At 34.3% G+C, this 24893-nt stretch overlaps 2 protein-coding genes across 2 annotated transcripts in view; one reads left to right on the top strand and one right to left on the bottom strand.

Annotated features, from left to right (window-relative positions):
- The window catches only part of LOC118188232 (junctophilin-1-like), a 162151-nt gene that overhangs the window by 37541 nt on the left and 99717 nt on the right, over positions 1 to 24893 (top strand). Inside the window, exon 2 of the mRNA XM_085824957.1 lies at positions 17012 to 17262. Within this exon, the coding sequence (XP_085681083.1) occupies positions 17012 to 17262 (251 nt within the window). The remainder of the gene's footprint in view (positions 1 to 17011; positions 17263 to 24893) is intronic.
- Positions 1 to 24893, bottom strand: part of LOC118193671 (uncharacterized) — a 119580-nt gene that overhangs the window by 71282 nt on the left and 23405 nt on the right. The window lies entirely within an intron of this gene.

Genomic DNA, 24893 nt, shown 5'->3' with positions numbered 1-24893 from the left:
CGCAAGAAAGTATTCTGGAACGAATAGAATAGTTTAAGATATTTTCGTTTGGGGCGCAGATATCAGGTACATTACTTAGAAAGAATCCAGTACTTGAAATTATAGGACTTGAAACCCTAATGAATCATTTGTAGTATTCACTCGTTATAAAGTGGTGTGGACGCATTCAGCTGATCAACATTTATTAATGTTTAACAATTTTTTTTTATCCGAAATATTGTAAACAGTGAAGTTTTTGATTAATTCCATGAACTGACTTATTTTGTTAACTTTGCTGCTTATTGTTGCGCAGTTCTGACTTGCGTATTAAAACAAACCAATAAAATAATTGGTTCACCTTCGTTAAATCGTTTATTGAATGTTTTCATTTAATCCTTGTATAATCTTATCTCCGAGTCTCAAAATGTATATGGAACTCTGAAGTTAAATTTATTCTCTACTTTTTAATTTTCTTATTCTCATTCCCATGCAATTCCTACAGTAGCGAATTTAACGCGTTATCTTATTCGATTCGTTTGAGAATCGGAGGCTTGCTAGTCAAAATTAAAATATAAATTTTTACGGAGTACGTTTGATTCTTTTAAATATTTTAATTTATCTTAATTAACTCCATAACTACACTCTTTACAGGAAACGGAAATTTCAGATTTTATAGTCTGTCGAATGGCAGCGCTTGGAGAACTTCCTTGTTCGCCAGGTTACGTGGAAGTTAAATTGTAAAGATAAAAGACTAACGTTTCTAAAGTCAAAAGTTAGTGAAAAAAATGGCTTAACTTTCTCCATAATTTTACGCAATCTGTTTCTAATTGTATGGGTATGCATTATAAGTTTACTAAAATACACTTGACGTGACTCCCGAATGACTAATAAACACCAATTACTCGTATATAAAGAGGGGGAAGTCTAGTTATATAAAGACAGGTGCTCTCAGCAAAGATAGACATCAAAGCAGGTGCAGTGTGTTGCCAAAATAAACTCCGAAAAGAGTTTATGGGGAGAAAAACACAATCTAGTAAACTTAGCACTTTTTCTGAGTGCAAAAAAACCTACAACAATCACAGCTAGAATATGCAGCCACGTAAAAAAAAGTTACGAAGTTAAATACAGGAAGAGGAATCTGATCTCCAGAGAACAGTTGAATATTTCAGTAGTAGAACTCCAAATATCCGGATTAACTGCAGTTGTAACCCATTCGGATAACTAGATTCTCTCTCTTTTCTTTTTTCTATTTTTTTTTTAAACAAAGGAAGTCTGTAGTAGCTTATGAAAGACATACAGATTATGAATATGTTGTTTAAAAACATTCAAATAAAAACTGTGGCTTTTTGTTTCAAATTCCAAAATTCATTTCGATTCTTTATTTATTTCCAACGTCTTTAAGCTTTTACGAGGGATTGTTTTCAGTTTGCCTCTGAGATAAACTGATGCTGTTGCCAAACGAAGATGCACAAGATATTTTACGTATATGCAAAATTATATAACTGCATTGCTCAGTCCACCTGCAATTATTTCAAAATGCCATTTCACTGGTATTCTTAGCGATAGTTTATAAGTATTATTTTATTCCACGAATATTATAATTAAATATTAAATAATAAATAATCTTCATCTATGTATATATGTTTGTATGTTTCACGTATTGTGGAAAAACGGAGATACCTAGAGCCTCCCAATTTTCAACCCATGTAGACTTCCAGCAAAACTTGAGCACCTCGAAACCCGAACTTTTAATTTCAAATTTGTTTTTCATTTATTTCATATTTTATGCAAATTTAAGAAAATTTTGATTTGTCTTTGCCACTCGGCAGAACATACGATATTTAAATGTCAGATTTAAATCAGAAAACTCGGCGACTTCAAAGAAATGTATTGTCACTGCCCGAAATAAAATATTTTTATCTTCCAGAATCGAGTGCGTTGCCAGAAAACTCAGCTTTCTCCGCAAAGTTCGTCTTCAATCGATTTCCTACCTTCTGAAAATGTCTTAAAAAACCTCAAACCTAGATTCTTGACAAAATATTGTCTCCATAAGCTGCACTGCGTTCAGGTCTGAAGCAATATCTGAAGCACAACTTTGGTCGAAATTGATGTCCCTCGTTTTCATAACGCATTAGAAAAAACAGTCCACGGAAAAAAAAAATTCCTACAAACTACTAACTTTCCTCCTAACGGGAAATCCGCAGTATTTCCAAATAGAATGGTATGTTTCCAGTCTCATTACTTTATTTGCACACTTCGCAGGAAACAAATTTGCTAATTCGATTTTGATTTACATATCCATTCACAGATATAGCCGAATGTATTTGCAATGCGTTTACTACCTTTTATACTTGACATTTTGCCCTTAGAAATGTTCTTAAAAAGTTATTTCCATCATTAATATGATCATGTTTGTCCACGGTAATTTTGATAAATGATGAGAAAGACACAGCCTTCAAAACAGCAATGGAATTTAAAACTAATTTAGCACAGTAAATATAACTATATATATATATGAATAGGTATATCTCTAGTATAACTAGTATATATACATAAATAGGTATACTTATTATATATATAAATAGTTATATCTACCTTCATAGCATTTTAATTAAAAAAATGCGAAAGTTTGTCTATGAACGTTACTACGTTTCTGGAAATATTATAACATTCTGGAAATCATAACTTGCCGAAATTATAAACTTTTAACTTATATATATTAGCTATTAATATATTATATATATTAGCTATTATTTAACTTATATATATTATATATTTAGCTATCAATTAAGGAGTTAAGAATTTATTATAAACGAACTATTTATGCTATACATTAACTATATTATATATATATATATATTTAACTGCTAATTTATATATGTTATGTATTTATATTATATATTCAAATATTATTATTTTTATTAATTAATCTTAACTAATTATAAAATTGCAACGTTGTGGAAATTATTTGACTGATGCTGCGACAGTAGTTCTATTACTCGGAAGGTATTGGCGAGGGCTCGCCGATATAAAATTTTAAATTAAGTAAAAAAGCAATCTTAATTTGGCGTAGATGTTTTCAGTTAATTTTCACATAGTTCTGAAGAAGAGGGACCTCTTTTGGACTAATTTGAAATTATTGTTTCAAATCGAAACCAACTTTGCCAATTTAAAATTTAAAATTAGACAAAAAAATTTAACGCGGCGTAGATATTTTTTATTAAAAAAAATTCTGCCGAAACTTTTTTTTCGTAAAGAAAAGAGAGCAGTGTCTAATTTCTCAAAATAGACAGAATTATTAAAAATCTACCTAAAAGTGAGTTTATTTTATTTTTTTTTTTTTTTTCTAATTTTAAATTTAAATTTCTGGCACTTGGCAATTTTTATAATCTATTTGATTTTATGTAGAGAATTTATGTTTTATTTGGTGATGACAAATTTTATTCTATATTATTTTGATCATATTAACAAAATTGTTGATCACGATAACCGTTGTATTTCTCATGTTTTCGTATGCAAAAGGACGGGACATCGAAAACATTATCCGAAAAATAACAAACCCTGATCATACTAAGCGGCATCTACTGTACTCCAAGTTATGTAATTTTGTTGCATTATGTATAAAAATAAGTTGAGATGATATCATCTACTATTATCGGCTTGTGTGTAATTAGATTACATTAATGAATTCAAAACAGCTTTCATATACAATGGCATCATCTGCTATCACTACTCAACGTGTCTCATATTAGGGGAAAAAAAGTGTGTGGGCCTGGACGCACTCAGCTCATCATTGTTTACCTTTACAGGATACTATAAGCTACTATATTATGATCTAATTTTATGATTTGCATTCTGCGAATTGTTCCGATGATAGTTTTAATATTATGAGATGCTTTAAGGCAGTGGTGCTCAACCTTGTGCTCGCCGATCGTTTTGTATGTGCTCGCCAGCCCGATTAGGTACTGTGAACAAAACATATTTTTAAAATAACCATCATTTATATTTCTTAATGGTTAAAATATAATAAGCATTTATAATCATAAGAGATATCTTGAAAGACATTATAGAATAATTGATTGCTGACTGATGAACTTGATAGCGAATGTAGAATCTTATTTCTTCATTCCCATGTTAGATGGCTGAGCAGGGAAAAAGTACTTCAACGATTTATAGACTTCTTTCGCAAATAAAGTGGTTTTTGGAATCCGGAAACGAAAGTTATAAAGAATTGGACGATAATAATTGGTTATCCATTCTGTATTTTCTCATGGATATAACAGCTAAAGTGAAAAAACTAAACGAAGATCTCCAAGGAAAAGAAAAAAAAAAAAAAAAAAACACTTTTTCAATTGACTAGGACTGTAACTGCTTTTCAGATAAATTTTTGGATAAATCAGATGAAAGAAAAAAATATTCACCCATTTGCAGAAAAACAATTTTTACAATTAAAATTACAGTTTCTACGCAAAAACAAGCAATTCGGCCAGCGGTCATGCTGAGTCAAATATATAAGATAATTTAATAACTTAAATGATAATTCCAGAATGAATCAAGCATAATTTAATTCACAATAATAAAAGATGACTTTTTTTTTTTTGTTGTTGTTGTTGTTGTTGTTGTTGCGAAGCTTAGTTTCTCTGGACTGGCAACAAATCTACTATTCTGCTAAGTTTCAAATGTAAACAAATATGGCTGCTATGATAAACAAATTAAGCTTAGCCGCACTTAAACAACTTTTAAATTGTTGATAATTCTACAGCTATGCAAAGTTAAATAAAGGCATAAAAACCTTTGCTCTAAAAAAAAATTTTGAACTCCACTTCTCTGATTTCCATAAAGTTCAACCAATATTATTATTCATCTCAAACCCATTTCCCGAAATTCATATTTCAGATGTATCATATCAGATTGGAAATATGTTTAACAAAAAGTTGATGTTTTGGAAATGTGCTCGCGAGAGGCCAAAAGTTGGGCCACACTGCTTTTAAGGCATGAAATGCTGACTTTAGTATTTATTAGTTATCGGTAGGTTAGTTATTATTATTCTCCCATTTTCATTTTCATGCAATTCCTACCGTAGCAAATTTCGTGCGTTCGCTTATTTGATTCGTTACAGAATCTCTGAGACTAATAATTTACTGGTACGATCCACAGGCTAAAGCTTGTTTGAACCCGGCATTCAAATCCTGACTAATGCGTTGGCTGCATAGGAATAATTGTGTAAATCGCTTCCCGAAGTTTAACTCATATACTAGCCACTTTTCCTTAAAATGCCGTCCCTATAGGCACCACCCCTTTCTTTAGGCCTTTTCGTGCTTTGCCATAATCGAGTCCAGTCCGATAACATATTTGCTATCACAGCTGCTCTCTATGTATTCGGTCGTTGCAAAAGTCTGTGCCGTTCTTTATTTGGTTAGCAATATTGCATTGTAAAGCCTTCGTTTCTCGTTATTTAATTGTTTTTCTTCAGTCTGGAGTTTGATTGTTGCGAATAGGAGCTTGTATATTGTTAACAGCTCGTTCTGGCCATTTTCAAGGATTATTCTTATGGAGTGTCAAATAGAAAAAATATGAACACTTCCGAAACATTTTACCTTTCGAGTTTAATCGAGAAATTAGTGCTGCAGAAGTCACGAGAAGAATTTGTGGTATGTGCGGGAAGTGGCAGAAATTATGGAATGCGATTACACAACCACTGTGAGCCATTTGCATTCATTGGGTAAGGAGCGCCAGGAGAGGCACAGAACTCCTACCTGAATGCTAGCAGGCGGTCATTAACAAAGATACTGTAGCGAGTGAGCGATTATGGATTTTATGGCGTAGAGTATCAATGTCTTATTACTGTGTATTATATTATTTTATAGGGTATTTTATACTAATAAATTCATAGCATAGTAAAAGCGTGGTAAAATTATTTAATTTCTTTATTTATTCTGTATTTCTTTATTTAAGGTTTTTATGCCTTTATTTAACTTTGCCTAGCTGTAGAATTATCAACAATTTAAAAGTTGTTTAAGTGCGGCTAAGCTTAATTTGTTTATCATAGCAGCCATATTTGTTTACATTTGAAACTTAGCAGAATAGTAGATTTGTTGCCAATCCAGAGAAACTAAGCTTAGCAACAACAACAACAACAAAAAGTCATCTTTTATTATTGCGAATTAAATTATGCTTGATTCATTCTGGAATTATCATTTAAGTTATTAAATTATCTTATATATTTGACTCAGCATGACCGCTGGCCGAATTGCTTGTTTTTGCGTAGAAACTGTAATTTTAATTGTAAAAATTGTTTTTCTTTATTTGTTTTAACTAGACTCTGTGTTTTATATTTTTCTACATCTTTCAATTTTTAATTTTTATGTATTTTTGCCTTGCCGCGAAGTGAGAACTGAATTAATTAGCAGCGCATGCGCATTAGGTAAGCGGCGCTGAATCGTCTGTGAAAAAGTGTTTCCTTTTTATTTGTTTAATTTCTTTTATACATCGTTTTAGATTTATTATAGTATTTGAATAGAACATGTGGGTTGGAATGCGGTTTAGCCCACTGCTTGGAGATTTTTTTGAATGGGCAATAAACGCGCCAACATGACTAATTAGATATTTTGAAGCTGCGTTGTTATTCAGAATGTTGCCACTAAATATTATCGCCCTGTGTTATATAAGAAATTAAGTAATGAAGAATCTGCATAAATGTATGCAAGTTTTTCGCATTATGATAAAACAATGGTACCTAGAGCCATCAATTTTTTAATAACGTAATCCTCCGCCGAATATAGGCATCTGGAAGCCCTAATTTGGAATTTGTTTTATTATCTGTTTTATGTTTTGTCAGACATTAAAGAATTTTTGATTAACAAACTCAACAATTTCAAAGCGGGAAATGGCAACACCGTACAGGAAAAAAAAATTCTTTCCAGCGTGCGAGATTGTGTATCGAAATTCTAAAAAATATGCTCATTTTAAAATTATTTTGCTATATTGGTATTGAACTGAATTTTATGGTTTAAGTGCGAAGAACATGATATTTAATAAATAAAGACGACACACAAAACGTTAAAAAACACTCCTTTAAGCGTATATAAAATCTGAAAGCTTTGAGTTTTTTTTTTTTTTTTTTTTTTTTAAATTTTAAGTGATTGATTAAAATTGAAACAAGGCTGCTTGGCCACATTTGTCTTCCATTTGGCAACTTTTTACAATCTATTTTGACCTTATTTGGCGATTTTACTTTACAAAAGTGTGTTCTAGGATACTTTGATCCTGTTAACTAAATTGCTGATCACAATAAGCGGAGAATTTTCCGTATTTTTGTATACAAACAAGCGGGACTTTGGCAGTTCGATATCCGAATGATAACATCCACCGCAATTACATTAAACGGCATCTGCTGTATTTTCACGTAACTAGCAATCTCGGCCAAAGACATTGTCTCAATACGAGCTGTGAAGAGTGCATTCGAGCAGAAGCCCCACCCTACGTGTGTGTGTGCGTGCGTGAGTTTTTTTTTAACTGACAAGCACATAATGCGAATCTGTGAGTTAGCTGCCAAACACAGTTCCATAAATATCTCTCTTCCCACGGACTTATCTGAGCAGATGGAAAGAATTCGGCCTTGTGAACTCCAGATGAAACCTCTTTCAAGGACAGCCGAGTTTTTACTCGTCGGATGAGCATTCACGTTTTGGACGCTGTCCCTCTCTTTCGTCGGGCGCCATCGCATGCATTGCTTTTAAAAACCAAACGCTTCTTGGGCTGCATTCGGGAGGAGGGGAATCTTTTCTTCTAGCTCGCCGAGGAATCTGTGGCAGCGTTCTGATTGAATGCGATGCTGAGGCAGTTGGTCACGTGACTTACAAACGCGGGAGAGTTGCTTAGAGTTCTCACTACTGTAAAAATAAAATAACAAAAAAGAAAAGAAGTAAAAAAATAATAAAATAAAGCCTGTTCTAAATTATATATATGTAACAGGTAGGAAGGACGTCAAATACTTCTGTTTTAATACTTCCATGTAATATGCTATGCTCGTTCCAGTAAAAAGGCCCTGGTATATTCTAGCAAAACATTCTGAACTCTGTCCGTATCGCATGTTTGTAACGCAGTGGTCTCAAATTCGTTGTGGCCTGAATGCACGATCTCAAAACGGTTCTCAAGCCCTTTCCCCCCCCCACACACACAACAAAATGAAAATTTTTTGCCTCCCCCAAAAAAATTAATTAAAAATTTTGTTTATCTAACTATTTGTTTATTAACTATTTGTCAAAATATACATAAACAATAACAAAAATAAGACAAAGGAAAAACGTTCGGTAGCTGCAAGACATTTTCTTTGATTTATACTTTGTAATTTGAACATACTGGTGGCTAAATATTATATTTCAGACTTAATCTTTATTCCAAATATTATAATATGTTTAATTAATTATTAAATAACTTACTCAAAATGAAAAAAAAAATATTCTTGAAAAATCTAAATTTACAGAGAAAACTTTCCAAGTCACTCGAGGATTAATAATGTTAACCAAACGTCAGGAGCGTAGCTAGAACTTTCAGCGCCCGGGGACAACTGAAGAATTTGCGCTCCTTTCTATGTGTCAAGAATGGAAAACATTTCATTAAAAAATTTCGTAGCATCAGTTTGGCGCCCCTTGGATGCTGCGCCCGGGGACAGATGTCCCCCTTGCCCCACCCTAGCTACGCCACTGCCAAACGTGAGACAAACTTGATCAACCAAACTTGAGAAAAAACAATGACGACCAAACTTGAGAATTCATAATGACAACCTTATAAGGCAGGGGTTCTCAACTGGTAATACGCGTACCACTGATAGTACGCAAGAGAAAAATAGGTGGTACTGAAAGAACCAAAGTATTTTAAATTATTAAATTCAATAATTAAATATCCCAACATCCTGCATTAAATACTCCGACACCCTAACATTTCGTATTTTGTAACACTTTAAACGAATTTTTTGATTAACTAACTCAACGATTTCAAAGCGAGCAATGGCAACACTGTACGAAAAAAAAAACATGTTAATCTCCAGCGCGCGACACTGCGTATCGAGAATACTAAGCACATGCTTTTTTTAATATTGTTACGAAATGTACAGGCACGGTGAGATAGCTTCCCGGCAAAGCAGTTTTAGGGTTGCCATAAAATGGCAAGGGAAGGCAGGGTTGCCACATTTGGAGAGAAATCGTCCATTTGGCGACAAAATTGGCAATATGCCATGGACGGATGGAGAACCTTCTGGAACGAATTCTTACCGGTTAGCCCAGAATGTTCTCGAACACAAATCGAAAGCTACATAAACCCTGCTGGTTCGCAGTCAGTGAGTGTCTCAGAGTGTACCTCGTCGAGAGGTTGTGCCTCGCATAGAGTGCGAGATAGTATCGAGTTGGTTTCTCGTATAGCGAGTAAATCCCTGCGGAGTCGATCGAGTGAGCGTGTTGAGCTCCGGGAACGACTGAACCGAACAGTCGGAAGCTATGCTCTGTGTGTCGTTGAGTGCATCGCGAGTTGTAGAGTGGAGAGTCCGAGAACGACCGAGCAGAGTCGGGAGCTGTACTCTGGTGCTTTGCAGTGAAGCTGGCTCCACCGTTGCAGCCTTATAACCTGAAGGCTGTGTCGCTGATTGTTCCAGCGAGTGTATAGTAGATATTCGACGACTGTAAAACGTGACTTTGAAGCTATCCTGACTAATACCGGCCAATAAAAAAAGTTTTTTGATACTTCATCAAGTGTCGTCATTATTCACTCCAAATCTACGAACCCCGTACGAACATGAAGGAAGCAAATAACGCAACAACTGGTGTCAGAAGAAAAACGCAACATTATTTTATGATATTGTTGTTGAATTGAATTTTATGGTTTAAGTGGGAAGAACATGATATTTAATAAATAAAGATGGCACAAAACATTAAAAAAAGCTCCCTTGGGCTTAATATAAAATCTGAGAGCTTTCAGATTTTTTTTTTTTTTTTTTAAATTTCTATTCAGAAATTGACAAATAATCATTTAAAATGTAGTGGTGGTACTAAAGGTTTTCAATTTTTGTTAAGATGGTACGCGTTAGTTAAAAGGTGGAGAATCGCTGTTATAAGGAATTTCTCCTTCTTAGTGTGCCTTCGTGGTGTAGTGGTCTGCACGATGGCGCGTATTCCAGAGGTCCGTGGCTCTATTCTCGGCGAGAGAATTGCTCATTTTTCATCTCTCCAGCTTTGAAATTACCTAATGTCTCTACAATCTATTATGCTTCTTTTATTTATATTTTTTTTTTCTACGCGTAAATAAAAATACATATGTTTGTATGTTATAAATTTTGTATATAAATACAAAAATTGTTTGCATTATTAACACAAAATTTGTAAAATGTAAGTAAAAAATTTGTTTATATTTACATATAAAATACAAACAAAATTTGTATTTAAATACAAGCAAACAAACAATAACAACAATGTAGACAACAAAATCCGTAACTGAGTGTACTTATTTTTTAATAAGTACTACCAAAAGTGATTCAGATGCGTGTCTACAAATCTTTGAACAAGATTTATATCATCCAATTGTAAATGAATTAGTTCCATTTATAGATTTTCTGGTGCTTTATACGTGTTCGTGTATAAAGGTAATTGTCTGTGCAGCAAATACATGATTAAAATATATTTCCGGGTGGCATAAAATTGCTTCGACGGCTGTCAGTTTGAGACCGCTACTATAACGATACCACTACACTACTACTCCTTTCCTCTCTCTCCTAATTTCAGATACAAATCGTACAGAATGAGTTTTTAGAATCGCGTTTAATACAAATGAGAAGGAATGGTATTTAAATCGGAAGTTCCACTGACTTCAAGAGAGAGAATCAGGGAGTTTCTGAATAGCGCACGTTTGCCTTTTAACCACGTCTCTCTAAGCTGTTACTACGCTCGGCCATATTACGTGCCCTTGATAGCTTCGCTAGATAATTCGATATTTAGGGGCCAACTAGTTAGATATTGTGTTACCTTCGGCTAAACATCTTTGGTTACTCATTAGTTAAGTTCTTATTTCTTATATTTTTGAGTTTAACCCCAAGTGGAGGCCTGAGAGAGGGACCGTCTGTACACCTTTAGTTTAGCAATAAAGGGTTATTAACCCTTTTTGAGTTAAAGTTTCTATTTCTGAAGTTAAGTGATTATTCGCTTAGCTGTTTACTAGGTTCCTCTACACGTTTTTTCAGCTGCTATGAAGGAATCTGTCGTCATGTCTCCAACTTGTACTGCCTTGGTACTAAAACATACGAAAACACAAACGCAGATCTTCACTGCTCGGATGGCGTGTCCTTTCTTGGATTTAATGTGGAAAGGACCAGAACAGCCCACTCCACATTTCGAGAAAGCTCTTGCGGAATTCATTCTGGATGCTGGAAGATCTTCCATTGTTTGATATCTCTGATTTCTGAATGGAACATTTGTGTTCCTCCGTGAAGATATTTAAAGTGGTTATTTTGTAGTATCAGTTCTGTAATATAGTGTGAGTTAGGCAGAATGACTAGCTATTTTATATTCTGTGTGATGCTAGCGTTACTTAGTCTTTCTCCCACTCTTAGAATACCCTCATCATCTAAGGATGGATGCAATATATTGAGTTTACTGCGAGGACTCATGTTTTTTTTTCTCTCTCAAATGACCGATTTCTTCACTAAATTCTTGCATTTTCACAGATTACCCAAGAATGAGCTGTGGCTAGTTTTCCAATCTGGAGAAAACATGATTTTTTCCTTGTCATTGACTGTTTCAGTTTGGCAACAAATCTAAGACACCAAGCTAAAAGTTTTATACAAGAAGAGTTTTTCTGAAGTGGTTCATCAATCACATAATTCTTAATCACAGCAGAATGCAAAACAGATTCTTTTCTGTCATTTCTGATGGTATATCCTTCACTGAATGTTTAGAAAAAAACTATCTTTTCTTTTCAGCCAGTGTGGACCACACCACCAATGATCCCCTTCCAACAAACACTGAGATGTCACATTTCTACTAACTAAATCAGCAGGGTTGCCTTTTCAACTACAGTAATTCCAAGACCTGAGATCTGAATTTTCCTGTACTTCAGCCACTTTATTACCATCAAACTCTTTCCATTGTTTCGCAGAACCCTTTACCTAATACCGAAAAATTAAGGAGCTAGCGAATGCACAATTTATCAATAAGATCCTTAAAAACTTCACCCAGATACTTTCGTAATCTAACTCCTATGACTGTTGTCATTAGTTTCAATCATGGCAACATCAATTTCGTCAAAGGAACTACTCTGCTATTCGATATGACAAACGACAACGAAATAGCACCCTTATCATTTTAATAACGACAATATGCTATAGCAGCACTAGCGAGATTAGATGCATTTCAAAATATGTGTATTTCTATTTTTTAATTTAAGTTTTTCACAATGCAGAAATAAATTTTTAGGAACAGAAATATCTTTCACACCTTTAACCTTAGAACAACAGTTAGTTTACTTCATTTTACGATCATCTAGCAATTAATCATCCTAACCCAAATTTCCTGTAGCAAATACTTAATCCTGAATACGAATAGAGCTGTAAAACCAATCGAATTAAAAACCATTGCAGCAATACGCAAGATATAAGGCTTTGTGCTCTTCAAATTCTTTAAACTCTCCATTAATCCTGCTACATCTAAAGAAACTTTATTATTTACTGGATTCCACATCAATTCTAAGACCTTCAATTGAAAATCAAAAATACGATTATCTTCGTAAGTCCATTCTGTATCCATAATGACCTCAGTTTCTCAGAATTTGTTTTTAATTTTCGTTACCAAAATTAGGATAATTTTCACTTTTGCTCTTAAATAAATATGTTCCTTCCCTAGACCGTATTTCTTTGTCTAGAAAAGTAAGTAAATCCTTAATAGTTCGACTGCTATCTGGATATATTTTATTGAATTCTAAAACAAGTTCTTTCAGAATTCTTTCCAACGAAATGGGATTAAATTTTCTGAAACATTTTGTTTCAACTCCTAACGATTCTACACTTCTTTCTAATTAGAGTAGCAGCTGCATCAAACAACCTCCTCAATTCAGCTAAATCATTTGTATTTATAATAATACAAATTTTAAGCAATTGATTCAAATTTATTTGTAGAAGAGTATTTTTGCTTTGAAATCTAAACTAAATGGTGCAACATCCATTAGTTCGCCCTGATATCTGCTTTCTTGACCGTTGGCCCCATGCCGTTACAACACTAGTCAAGAGAAGGGAAAAAATATTAGAATTACAAGCTTTCAACGTGCCTACCTTCGCAAATGGTAATGAATTGCATGCGAAAGATTGTTCACATCAATGACGATCGTCGCAGGAGAAATCTGTGTAATTTCCCGTTTTATGGCATCTTTCAATTCTGACAAATCTCGTGGATCTGATGTGTACACTTTAGATTTCAGATAATTACAAACAGAAATCCATCGAAGTGAGGTCGAAGGATCACGGTGGCCACGAAATTGCAAAGTTACGGGAGGTGACTTTATCTTGAAACATTTTAGACGTATTCTTTTCTTATGTTGTCATTAGTTCTTTGCTATTCTTTTCTTTGCAAATACTTTAGACCAGCAATTTTCGTCATACGTGTATTGCTTCGACGCCATTTATGGTTTTTCAATATGCAGATCAATTTTCGCAGAAAAAAAAATGGTGTTGCCATTAGAAAATTTCGAATTTTTTTTAACTGTATTCATAACCGTGACAGCTTATTATGTTAGATCATCACAATCTCGATCGGATATTTCCAAATAACAATATCTGAAGTTTCTTTTCGATTGGTTAAGGAGAATAGCCCGCTGGGGGCTCATGTATCCGGGATGTTTTTTTATGGCCATCCTGTATGTAAAGAGACTTTATGAAATGCACTCACACATGTTGCCATATTGTACAGTATTTTTAGCATCAGAGTTGCTATTAGTCTCGAAACTCACTTTTTGTCCATATCACTTTTGTGTCCGAATCACTTTTTAAATTGTTACCACCAAATGTTACCGCCATGTATTATTTAAAAGAATTAATAATGAAGAATCTGCATGTGTGTATGTTTCTCGCACCGTGGAAATACGACGGCGCCAACAGCTATCGAAATTTTTAACAAAAGTAGTCCTCCACCCGAAAATGAGCATTCCGAAGTCTAAATATTAATTTTGAATTAACTTTTGATTTATTTCATATTTCTCAAATATTTAACGAATTTTGTTTTTGAGAAATACGCTGATTTGAAAGCCAGAACAAGCAACATACTTCGAAATACGCTGATTCGAAATACGCTGATTTGAAAGCCAGAACAAGCAACATACTCCGAAATACGCTGATTCGAAATACGCTGATTTGAAAGCCAGAACAAGCAACATACTTCGAAATACGCTGATTCGAAATACGCTGATTTGAAAGCCAGAACAAGCAACATACTTCGAAATACGCTGATTCGAAATACGCTGATTTGAAAGCCAGAACAAGCAACATACTCCGAAATAAAACATTATTATCTCTTGCGGCTGCAGTTCAGCAAAATAAAAGATATTAGTCTTGATTTTAATCCACATATTCAGCTGGTTGAAAGCAATGTGTTGCCACTACTTCAAATAGAATAGTAACTATCTGCACGTACCACTGTTTGCCATTCAGTAAAGCGTAACGTATTTAACGTTCAAATTTAATCTCTCTGTTGCTGAGTAGCAAACCAACTAATTCAAAAGCAAATGTATTCTTCTTTTTTGTCTGACTGATTAAAAAATATGCATTTAAATCACAAAATGTCTTATAAATATTAAATATTTTTATGAAATTACACTAGCTGGACCTATTTAAATCATTATCCCATATGACTAATCCAGAAGGGCTATTAGTTACTTCAAATCACTATAAACAGCTGTATCACATTTCAAATTGTTTCTAACAAATATTATCGCCCTGTGTTGTTTAAAAAAATTTAAATAGAGGAGAATATGTAAGTGTGTTTCTTATATCGTGGGAAAACGACGGTACCTAAAGCAATCAAATTTTGAATAACGTAGACCTCCAACCGAACATGGGCACCTGAAAACGCGAATTTTGAATTTCAAATTTGTTTTATTATCTGTTTCACATTTTGTTAAACTTTAATGAATTTGTAATTAACAAACTCAACGATTTCAAGCAATGGCAACACTGTACAGAAAAAAGCATTTTTATCTCGCGAGACTGTCTATCGGAAATTCTAAAGATATGCTGTTTTTAAGTATTTTTAACGCAAAGGGGCGTTATACCAAATGCTCTCGAAACTTGTATGTATGTGTAAATGAAAGAAACTCCAGATTTTGGTGTTTCACCGTAACATATATAAGGAATGGTAGTAAAGAAGTAAAATTGTTCACAAGGGTTCTGTAAGCCGCTCACTGCCACAACTGAACAATTATGATACAGAAGACACATGTGGATGATTTTTAACATGGTAGAATAATCGGCCGCCTGGAATGTGGGAGTATTCAGACAGAAGTATCGGAGGAACTTGGAATAGCCCAAAATGTCATCTCTAGGCTTTGGCAACGATTCCAAAGTGATGGAAATTAGGGATTACAGTGCAGGTTGCCCCAAGTTACGACTCCGAATGACGATTGGTACTTGTCAATAACTGCCAAAAGAAGCAGACGAAGCACAGCATCAGACCTGTCTGCTCAACTATCTTCAGATATGAGTACGACAATTTCAAGGCAAACCGTGTACAGACATTTAGGAAAGCTTGGTGTATATGCTCGCAGGCCTGTCAGATGTGTTCCGCTCACGGCAAATCACTGTCGCCAGCGGTTAGCCTGGAGTAGAGAACTAACAATGTGGACATCATCACAGTGGTTCTTGTGCGATGTTTTCCGACGAATCCAGTTTTAGCTTGCAGTCTGATTCACGTCGGTCTTTCCATATGGAGAACTCTAGGTACCCGCTACTACCAAGACAACGTCATTGAACGACACCGTTGCGGTGGTGCAGGAATGCTTGTTTGTGGTGGAATTATACTGGGCTCAAGAACAGATCTGCATATTCGGATCGGAACCATGACAGGCCAAATTTATCGGGACTTCATTTTGAAACAACATGTACGTTTGTTTGAGGGTGCTATGGGCACAAGATTTGTGTTTATGAATGACAGCGCCCGTCCTCACCGTTTAAACATTGTAAAGGAATGCCTTCAATCTGAGGATATTACCCGTATGGAGTGGCCAGCATTCTCACCCGACTTGAATCCAATAGAATATCTTTGGGAATGCTTTGCCAACGGATTGCGGCGCGTAAAATACCTCTTAAATATGTACCGGAATTTCGGAGAGCATTGCTTGCTGAGTGAAGTAATCTTCCCCAAGATCAGCTGGACAATTTTATATTCAGCATGCCCAGGCATTGTATGGACTGTATTTCATCGTCTAGGAGACATACAGTGTATTAACCATTATACTAACTATGTAGTGTTAAGTTTTTGTAAGGGAAATATTTTTTGCTATTGAACTGAATTTTAGGGTTTACGTGCAAAAAAAGTGATATTTAATAAATAAAGGTAACACACAAGACGTTAAAAAAACGCCTCTTTGGACGTAATTTAAAATCTGAAACATTTCAAATTTTTTAATTTTTATTTATTATTATTTTTTTAAAGCAAAAACTAGTCTTAAGAGAGTAAGGGCAAATTTATGACAGGGCCTCTTTAGGGAGTTTTCTAACTTTTAGAACAGTAACCACTTAGAGATGTCGGCACACTTTGTGGAGATCGACTGATTTGCATAAAGGTACTGACATGTTTATGAAGATTTCTTTTGACAGATAAAAACTTATCTCCAAAAGAGGTGTAGAGCATCTTTATGCCGGAGCCTCCTTCTGTCTTTTCGATCAGTGGCTGCCTTGTTTAAAAGTGTCGCCGGGGCATTGTTATAAAGCTGTCACTGTATGCTTTCTTTTGTAATACATAAATGAAGATTTTCAAATTGCATTTTTTAAAATTTTTGTTTTCAGGAACCTTCCAAGGACAGTGGGCAAAAGGCATGCGGCACGGCTACGGGGTCCGAAGCAGCGCTCCCTTCGGTCTCGCCGCCCACACCAAGCAGTCAGCACTCCGCAAGTCCGACTCCATCAGCGACTCTCCCCATCAAGAAAGGCACCCGGAAGAATGCAGGGGTGGGTTCGTCCTCAAAGATTCCAGCCTCAGGCACGATGGGACCTGGGGACGGTCTCTACCAGAGCATTCCAAGAGCTCCACACTCAAAGTAATTTATCATTCCATCATTTTTTATTTGCACAAAAGACACTACAGGCCAACAAATTTATCATCTCGATCATGGAGTTTGCATGCTGGTACCCGTGCACCGTAAGTGAGGTAATACTTGGGGAATACATCAAAGAAATATGCTTACGATCCCTTGCGAGTATCGTGTATTACGTGAATGCGAGGTTCTCCCATTGGTCGCTGCGTCTGGCTTCACTAGCGTCTGAGGAGTGATAACCATCATAACTGCACCAGCTTTAAAACACAGGCATATTACACTATATTCTATTATATCGCTACACATTGTGCTACATAATATTATATTACATTGAATTATGCTTCATTATATTATATGAAAGTGCATTATATTATATTACATTGTATCACATTACATTATATTATTGAGTATTACATTACATTATATTGCATTGTATCATATTACATTATATTATAGAGTACTGCATTACATTATATTGCATTGTGCCATATTACATTATAGAGTATATTATATTACATTGTGTTTCATTACATTGCACTACATTACATTATATTATATAGCATTAAATTATTTTGTATTGTATTACATTATGTTACAGTATATTATGCTGTATTACATTACATTGTATTATGTTATATGAGGTACAATTTATAATTATTTTCGTCTTAGGAGTAATTGATCAAAAATTTGCAAATCTCTGATCTAGATCGGGGATTACCAACGGAATCGGTATGAACATCCTGAGGGTCGATGAAGTTTGAAAAGGGCCTGTAACAATCAAGGAGTCGACTGGAGAGTCGATAGCGGATAGATGCGGGAAGTTGATAAATATAACATAGATCTCTTTTATTACAAAAATAACAGTAAAAATTATAATATTGTAAAACTGATAATTAATTGTTTAGTGATATAAAGCTACATCGCATAGCGAGGAAGATATCATACAAAATGAATATAAAGGAAATAATACGTAAAAGGTATTTAATTTATTTTAAAATCAATAATATTTTTTAAATATGTAAATTTTTATGCAAAAAATGCAATATAAAGTTAGTAAAACGAGGAAACACAGGAAAATACAACCAAAAAATAGGATGAACCTAAAATTTCCTCAGAAGCCATATTGTTATGTAGAAGCTACTTGTGAAATTAAAATGATTTTAATGTTATTCACTTTCAAGACATTGAAAATAAAAATGTGCCAGCTCTGCTCATAAAACCGCTGAGATGCAATATATCTGATCTGATATTATGATACATGAAGAGTTGATTGCATTGGAGGAGGATGTTAGCGTACAAGTCTTACTCAAAATACGTATGTACACTAAGTTTCGGAATTTAAAACTCATTCGAGAGAAATATCCCGAAGTAAAATGCTGTTACCGAAACAACGCTACTGATTTTTCTCTCTTCTTAACCTAGTAGAAGTACGTTTCACTTAAGTCAATAATTTACTACCGAAAGCAAGAAAGAGATTGAATTTTTTCCGCATTAAAACCCATAAATACGCATTGAAAAACCATAAATGGCGTTGGAACGAAAATTGCCAATGTAATAAACTTGCAATGAAGAGTTATTGTGGTAGACCAGTGATAATACAAGAAAAGAGAGGGGAAAAGGACTTTTATTGGAACTACAAGTTTTCAACTTTTGCAACGTTTTCGAGATAAAGTCATGTCTCATAAGCAATTTCGTGGCCATAGTGATCCCCCGACCTCACTCCAATGGATTTCTGGCTCTGGGGTTATCTGAAATCTCTACACGTCAAATCCACGAGATTTGTCAGATCTGAAAGATGCCACAAAACGTAAAGTTACACAGATTCTTTTTTTTTTTGCGATGTTAAATTCGTCATCGTTGTCAACAATCTTCCGCATGCAACGCGTTATCATCTACGAAGGTGGAAACGTTAAAAACTTGTAATTCCAATACTTGAAATGCTTCTGTTGAAACTTTAGAGCTGATAGGCCGATAGAAGTTCATATATCAGGAACATTTTTATGACTGCCCTGTATTTTTTAATAGTAATTTCAATCAGATTCTCCCATGGTCATGGTCAGGGCTGGATTAACCATTAAAAATATAAGCACGTGCTTAAGACATCAAGGAATGGAGGCACCACAAAAGATCCTAAGACATTTAGGAAAGGAGGCACCAAAAAATTTCCCATTACCATATTATTTTACCATGGAATGCATGGTGCAGCTAAACCAAAACCGAGAGAGAGAAGGGATGAAGAAAAAACTGGCGTAAGCACATATTGGGGCACCAAATTCTTTGTGCTCAGGGTCTCAAAATGGTTTAATCCGCCGCTGGTCATCGTCGCTTTCCAACCTAATCTGCCCTTATGGGTTAGGACTACAGGATTCCGATCTGTGCCCATATTGTAACATTGTTGGGAATGTTAAACACTTCTTCGAGGCTCAGCGAGTGGAGATTGTTACAGAGGACAATCTGATTTTAGGAAACTGTTAAAAGATACTAATTTTGCAACGGATGTTATTAGGGTGCTTAAATAAAAATCGCAGTGGTTATAGATGTTGATTCTGGCGATAACAGTTTTTCGCTATTTTGAGTTATTGAAATAAGACCAGTTACTTTTATTTAATTTGATCTTCTTTCTTTCCTTTGTGCTGTTGAGATCATATGGCTATGGAATATAGCCACTTTTTAGTTTGAGTTTTTTTTATTGGAGTTCAGTTACTCGGAACACTGTGGCTGTTTCAGTCGGAATGGTTCAACAACATGATTTCCGCTTCTGTTAATTCATGTTTCGAGGACTGGGCCTTTGGACGTCCACGTTTGTTATTATTCTAGACAAGCGGTTCTCAACCTTTTGACTAACGCGTACCATCTAAACAAAGAATGAAAAACTTTAGTCGCTGCATTTTACGATGATTATTTTTCAATTTCTCGATAGTAATATTAAATAATATTGCCATTTGCACAACTTATTGGCTGATTGTATTAAATAAGCACACAAAAAATATTAGATTAAAAATTGGTTACCACTTTAACTAGCAAAATAAAAGCTATAATATTTTAATTCTAAAATTTAGGGCGAAATTTGGGCCCGTTTGAGAGAGATCAATTTCTTTTTTTCATGCAGTTTTAACCGTAAATTAGGATCCGCTTTATATTTTGTTCTGCATTTATTTTCCAAATATAACATTGAAGAAAATTCTTGTTCGGACAAATAGGTAGCGCAAAAAGGCGATAAAAATTTAATAGCTTTATTTGAAATGTCTTTAAATACTTTCGGTTCAACCAAAAGTTAGCACATGTGTTATTTTTGAAATTTTCAGTTAGATTTCAATCATAGGAAATTTCTATCAATTGTTCTTTTTCTTCACGAGATAAAATTTCAGGTACATTTGAACAAAATGGATTTCTAATCCAGACTTCTTGTTCATAATCTCAGAAAAATACATGTTGAAATAAGTTATCAATGAAAAACAATGATTTTTAAAGTCGGGGGTTAATTCTTTTATTTTCAAATTATTTTCGATTAGAAAACTGTTAAACGTTTTTAGAAAAAAATTTAAAGAAAATTTATTTTATCTCTAATGGTAATAAATTAACATTTTGTCCATGAAATCCTAAATTTAATTCATTTTACTTTCCAGAAATACCAGGTAAATATGCTAAACCGGCCAAGTAATAATTCACTAAATAAACATTTTTGCAATTCAGATTTTGAATCACAGAGGAAAATTGGAATTTCTGATTGAAGTTCAAAAAGGCGATTTAAAATTTTGCCCTGGACTACCTTACTTCGGAAAGTAACAAAAGAGTTTCACGTTCACTGCCCATCTCTTGGCATAAAACCACAAATATTCTTGAGTTTAAAGCTCGGCTGTTAATAAAAATTAACAATTTTGACAGCTTGATTCAAAACGATTTTCAGGTTTTCGGGGATTGTTTTGGCTATTAAAGCTTCACGATGAATGGAGTAGAGAGTAAATTTAGTTTAAGGTGCGACTTTCTTTATTTGAGAAATAACAATATTTTCCTGTTAAAGCCCGAGCCTCCGTCACTACATACTACTACAGTAATGCGCTTATTCCAAGAAATATCATTCTCAAATGTAAAATTGTCAGTTACTTTGAAAATTTCATTTGTAGTTGCTCTACCATGAAGATATTCAAAAAATAAATACTCTTCGGCAATTCCTTTATCTTCTTCGAAACGTATCTGAATTAATGATTGAACAAAGTTCGTTACATCAGTACTTTCATCCAATTGCAATGCGAAATACTCACTGTGTTTATTTTTTGAATAAACGTCTCTTTTACGGAATTTGCCATTTTATGACTATTGCATATCATTGATAAATAGATCTTATTAAAGTTCATTAGCCGTTTTTTCTTTGAATAACGTTAAAACGATATCTTTAGCTGGTGGTAATATAAAGTTTTCTCCAATAGTATGAGCCTACCAATTCTTAGGCTTACTAGGTAACTAGCTTCCAAAGCCTTTTTTATTATTTGTTTTAAAAAAACGTTTCACTACTTGTTTACTATTTTTGAACTCCGATAATTTCCCCTTAAAATATTCTTCAGATTTATCGTTTAAACTGGCATGCTTAGATTCAAGATGTCTTAAGAAACAATGGTTTGATATTTTCATTGGATAATAGTTCATCGCAAACAACGCATTGAAGTTGAGGGTCTCTTTCATCTCCATTCTAAGTAAACCCGAATGATGGTATCTATGATTATTTTACTTTTATGATATTTTCTGTAAACAATTTTTTCTTTTCTTTTCAATATTTTTAGTTCTAGTATATTGTTTTGGATCATAATCTGTGAATCATATCTTTCCCGCTTTGTCAATCCTAGCCATTTTTCCTATCTAAATCTAGGGTTGTTTTATAATTTTTTCACAAAATTTATATGCACGATATATTATGAGTTCTTAAAAGAAATGATATTTTCAAGTCGCGGAAAGTAAAGAATACAGAATAAGATGAAGACAAAATACCTGCTGTTAAGAGACAGCAAATAGACGTAAAAGATCATTCTAATTGAAAATAGAAGCAATATGAGCACGGAAATGGTGGAGACATGCTAATAAATCGATCAACTCTAAAAGAATTAATGATCTTTTTATTGGAACTAATTTTTATTTCCTGTTAAATACAAAAATCCATTTCTATTAATTCTTTTAGAAACAACATTTATGACAAATTTTATGTCTATAGCTAAAGAATATTTGCGAAAATAAAAACAGATTATTTTGCTTTGCCTATGAGCGGCTATTGACTATGAACAAAGCTCAGATCGCATAAATTTAGTATTGTTAGAGAAAAAACTTAAGCAGGATGTCGAGGTATTTAACTTTTGAATTTAAGAGTTAAAAATACTTTATTTCTTTGCGTACCACTCATTTTTCTCTTGCGTACCAGCGGGTGAGAATCGCTGTTATAGACCATTCTCTGGTGGCTTATGATTCCGGTTTGGTGAACTCATGTACACCCAATCGAAAATACCTCAGCGAAAGTCTGTGTTACAATGTACTCCACTGTACCTCATTGCTTTCCATTATACCTGATTGTACCTCCAGTATACCCCATTGCATTTCAGCGAAAGTTCATTGCTTTTCTGCTGGAATGTCCCTGCAAAAGTCTTTAAAAAATGACACAATCTTATGCTTTAAATTTGCATATACTTCGGCGAATTCACCTTTCCAAAGATTTGTACATTTTTGGCCTACAGTAATCGCTTGATGTGTCAAAAGTTGTTTTTTAACTGGCTTTCTAGTCCGCCGACTAGCAGGGAGAAGTCTACCTCGCACATTTGAAGAATGAATGTCGATACCAATGGACAATAGATCACTTTTTAAGATCCTTGTTAGTTTTGGTTTGATTAAGATTTTATGTTGTTTTCCTTCCATATTTGCCGTTCCTTTCCGGAGAAAACGATCTAGTTTCAATGTGTTTCCTCAGAATTCGAGAAATGCTCGATTTTCCAACACCAGCGGCGAAATTTTCCATCACCAGGACCAGTATTTCTAATAATCATGAATGTGTGTCTGTTAAGAGCACATCCTTGCTCTATTTCTACACGTTATATCAAGTTTAAAACTAAAACTAAGTTGGGCAGCACAAACATCCCTTAGAGAGCCATGGTCGGCAGTGCCCTGATATCTACTTTCTAGACCGTGGGCTCCGTGCTGCTTGTGCATCTTTACCTGGACTAGTGGTCAGCTTGTCGCAGAACCCCCACTCATTTTATCGACCCACTCAAGAAATGAAAAGCTGAGTCAACCGTGTCCAGCCCCGGGATCGAGCCCAGGACCTGTGATGCTGCTGCGCGACGCTTTGGTCACTGCGCCACTGGGCCTCATATCAATTTTTAGTACAATAAAATTAACGAATGTAAAAGATATTTAAAAAGCATGCAAAAGTAACTTCCTCTTCAGAAAGCAAAAGTCTAAAAATGATGCAATAATCCTAATTTATTGCCTAAACTAGTTCGACGTAGACGAAACCGATATTAAGTCAGATAAAACTACTTTGAGATACCTGTGGCCACCAAATTAAAATTCTGTGGAAAGAAAAACCGCTTTGTTCCAATTTAATTTGACCACTAGAGTACTTTTACTTCATATTACATTTTTTAATCGCAGTTGTTACCTTTAGGTTCTTTTTTTTAGATTTCTGTTCTTGGAATTTCATTTTAATTATTTGAACTGCGTGGTTGAATTGTAGCTCTTCAAATAGTTATTTTAAAAATTTTTGTTTATCAGATATGCCGTAGATAGTGGTCGTATGAAACATGTTGGCACATTCAAATATTCAATGCCTTGGAAATAAATATTAAAATCCTTCAAATTTTACTACTGGCTTGTATATAGCAGTATATTTTCTGATGAAATTTCATGGTTTTCGTATTTTTTCACCCCCAAAGTGCTATTAGTCTCGAAATGCGATTCGTTCATTTGAGTCTGTTGCCTTTCGGAAAAATGTAGAATATTATTCTTTCATATTTTAACTGTTACTAATCAACAAACTAAACTATTTAACAGCAATAGAGGAAGTTCATAAAAATACTTTTTTTTCCCTTTTTAATGTGATTGACATAAATAAAAATGCATTTAATTCATGAAATATCGAGTCGGTGCCGTTCTTCATTGGGTTGGCAACACTGCATTGTAAAATCTTCGTTTTCCGTTATTCAATTATTTTCTTTCCCGTCTGGAGTTTGATTGTTGCGAACAGGAGCTTGGATGTAGTTAACAGCTCGTTTTGACTATTTACAAGGCCAATCAGTACGGATTGTCAAGTAGAGAAAAAATGAACACTTCTGATACATTTATGGGGCCTACTGAGTAACATCTTCTCCGATTTCTGCCTAACAACATTCACGGACAAGAGTTTCATGATGAAACTTCTCTTAGCAACTGGCTAACATATTTCTTCAAGTCGAAACACAACAGGTCTACAAGAAAGGCATTGAACTCCTACCCGAACGCTGGCAGTCGGTCATTAACAAATATAGTGATTACATCACTGAGTGAATGAGTAAATGATTATTGATTTATGCGTAGCGTATCAGTGTCTTATTGCTGTGTAATTGCACTGTTTTGTAAGGCATTGTAATGTATGTTAAACAAAAAAACTCCTACCCGAA

This window comes from Stegodyphus dumicola, chromosome 10 (genome assembly GCF_044657685.1).
Source record: "Stegodyphus dumicola isolate Sdum_Otavi_A_Nest chromosome 10, ASM4465768v1".
Lineage (NCBI taxonomy): Eukaryota > Metazoa > Arthropoda > Arachnida > Araneae > Eresidae > Stegodyphus > Stegodyphus dumicola.
The sequence above is the reverse complement of the archived record's forward strand: the minus strand, read 5'-3'. Positions and strand labels throughout refer to the sequence as shown.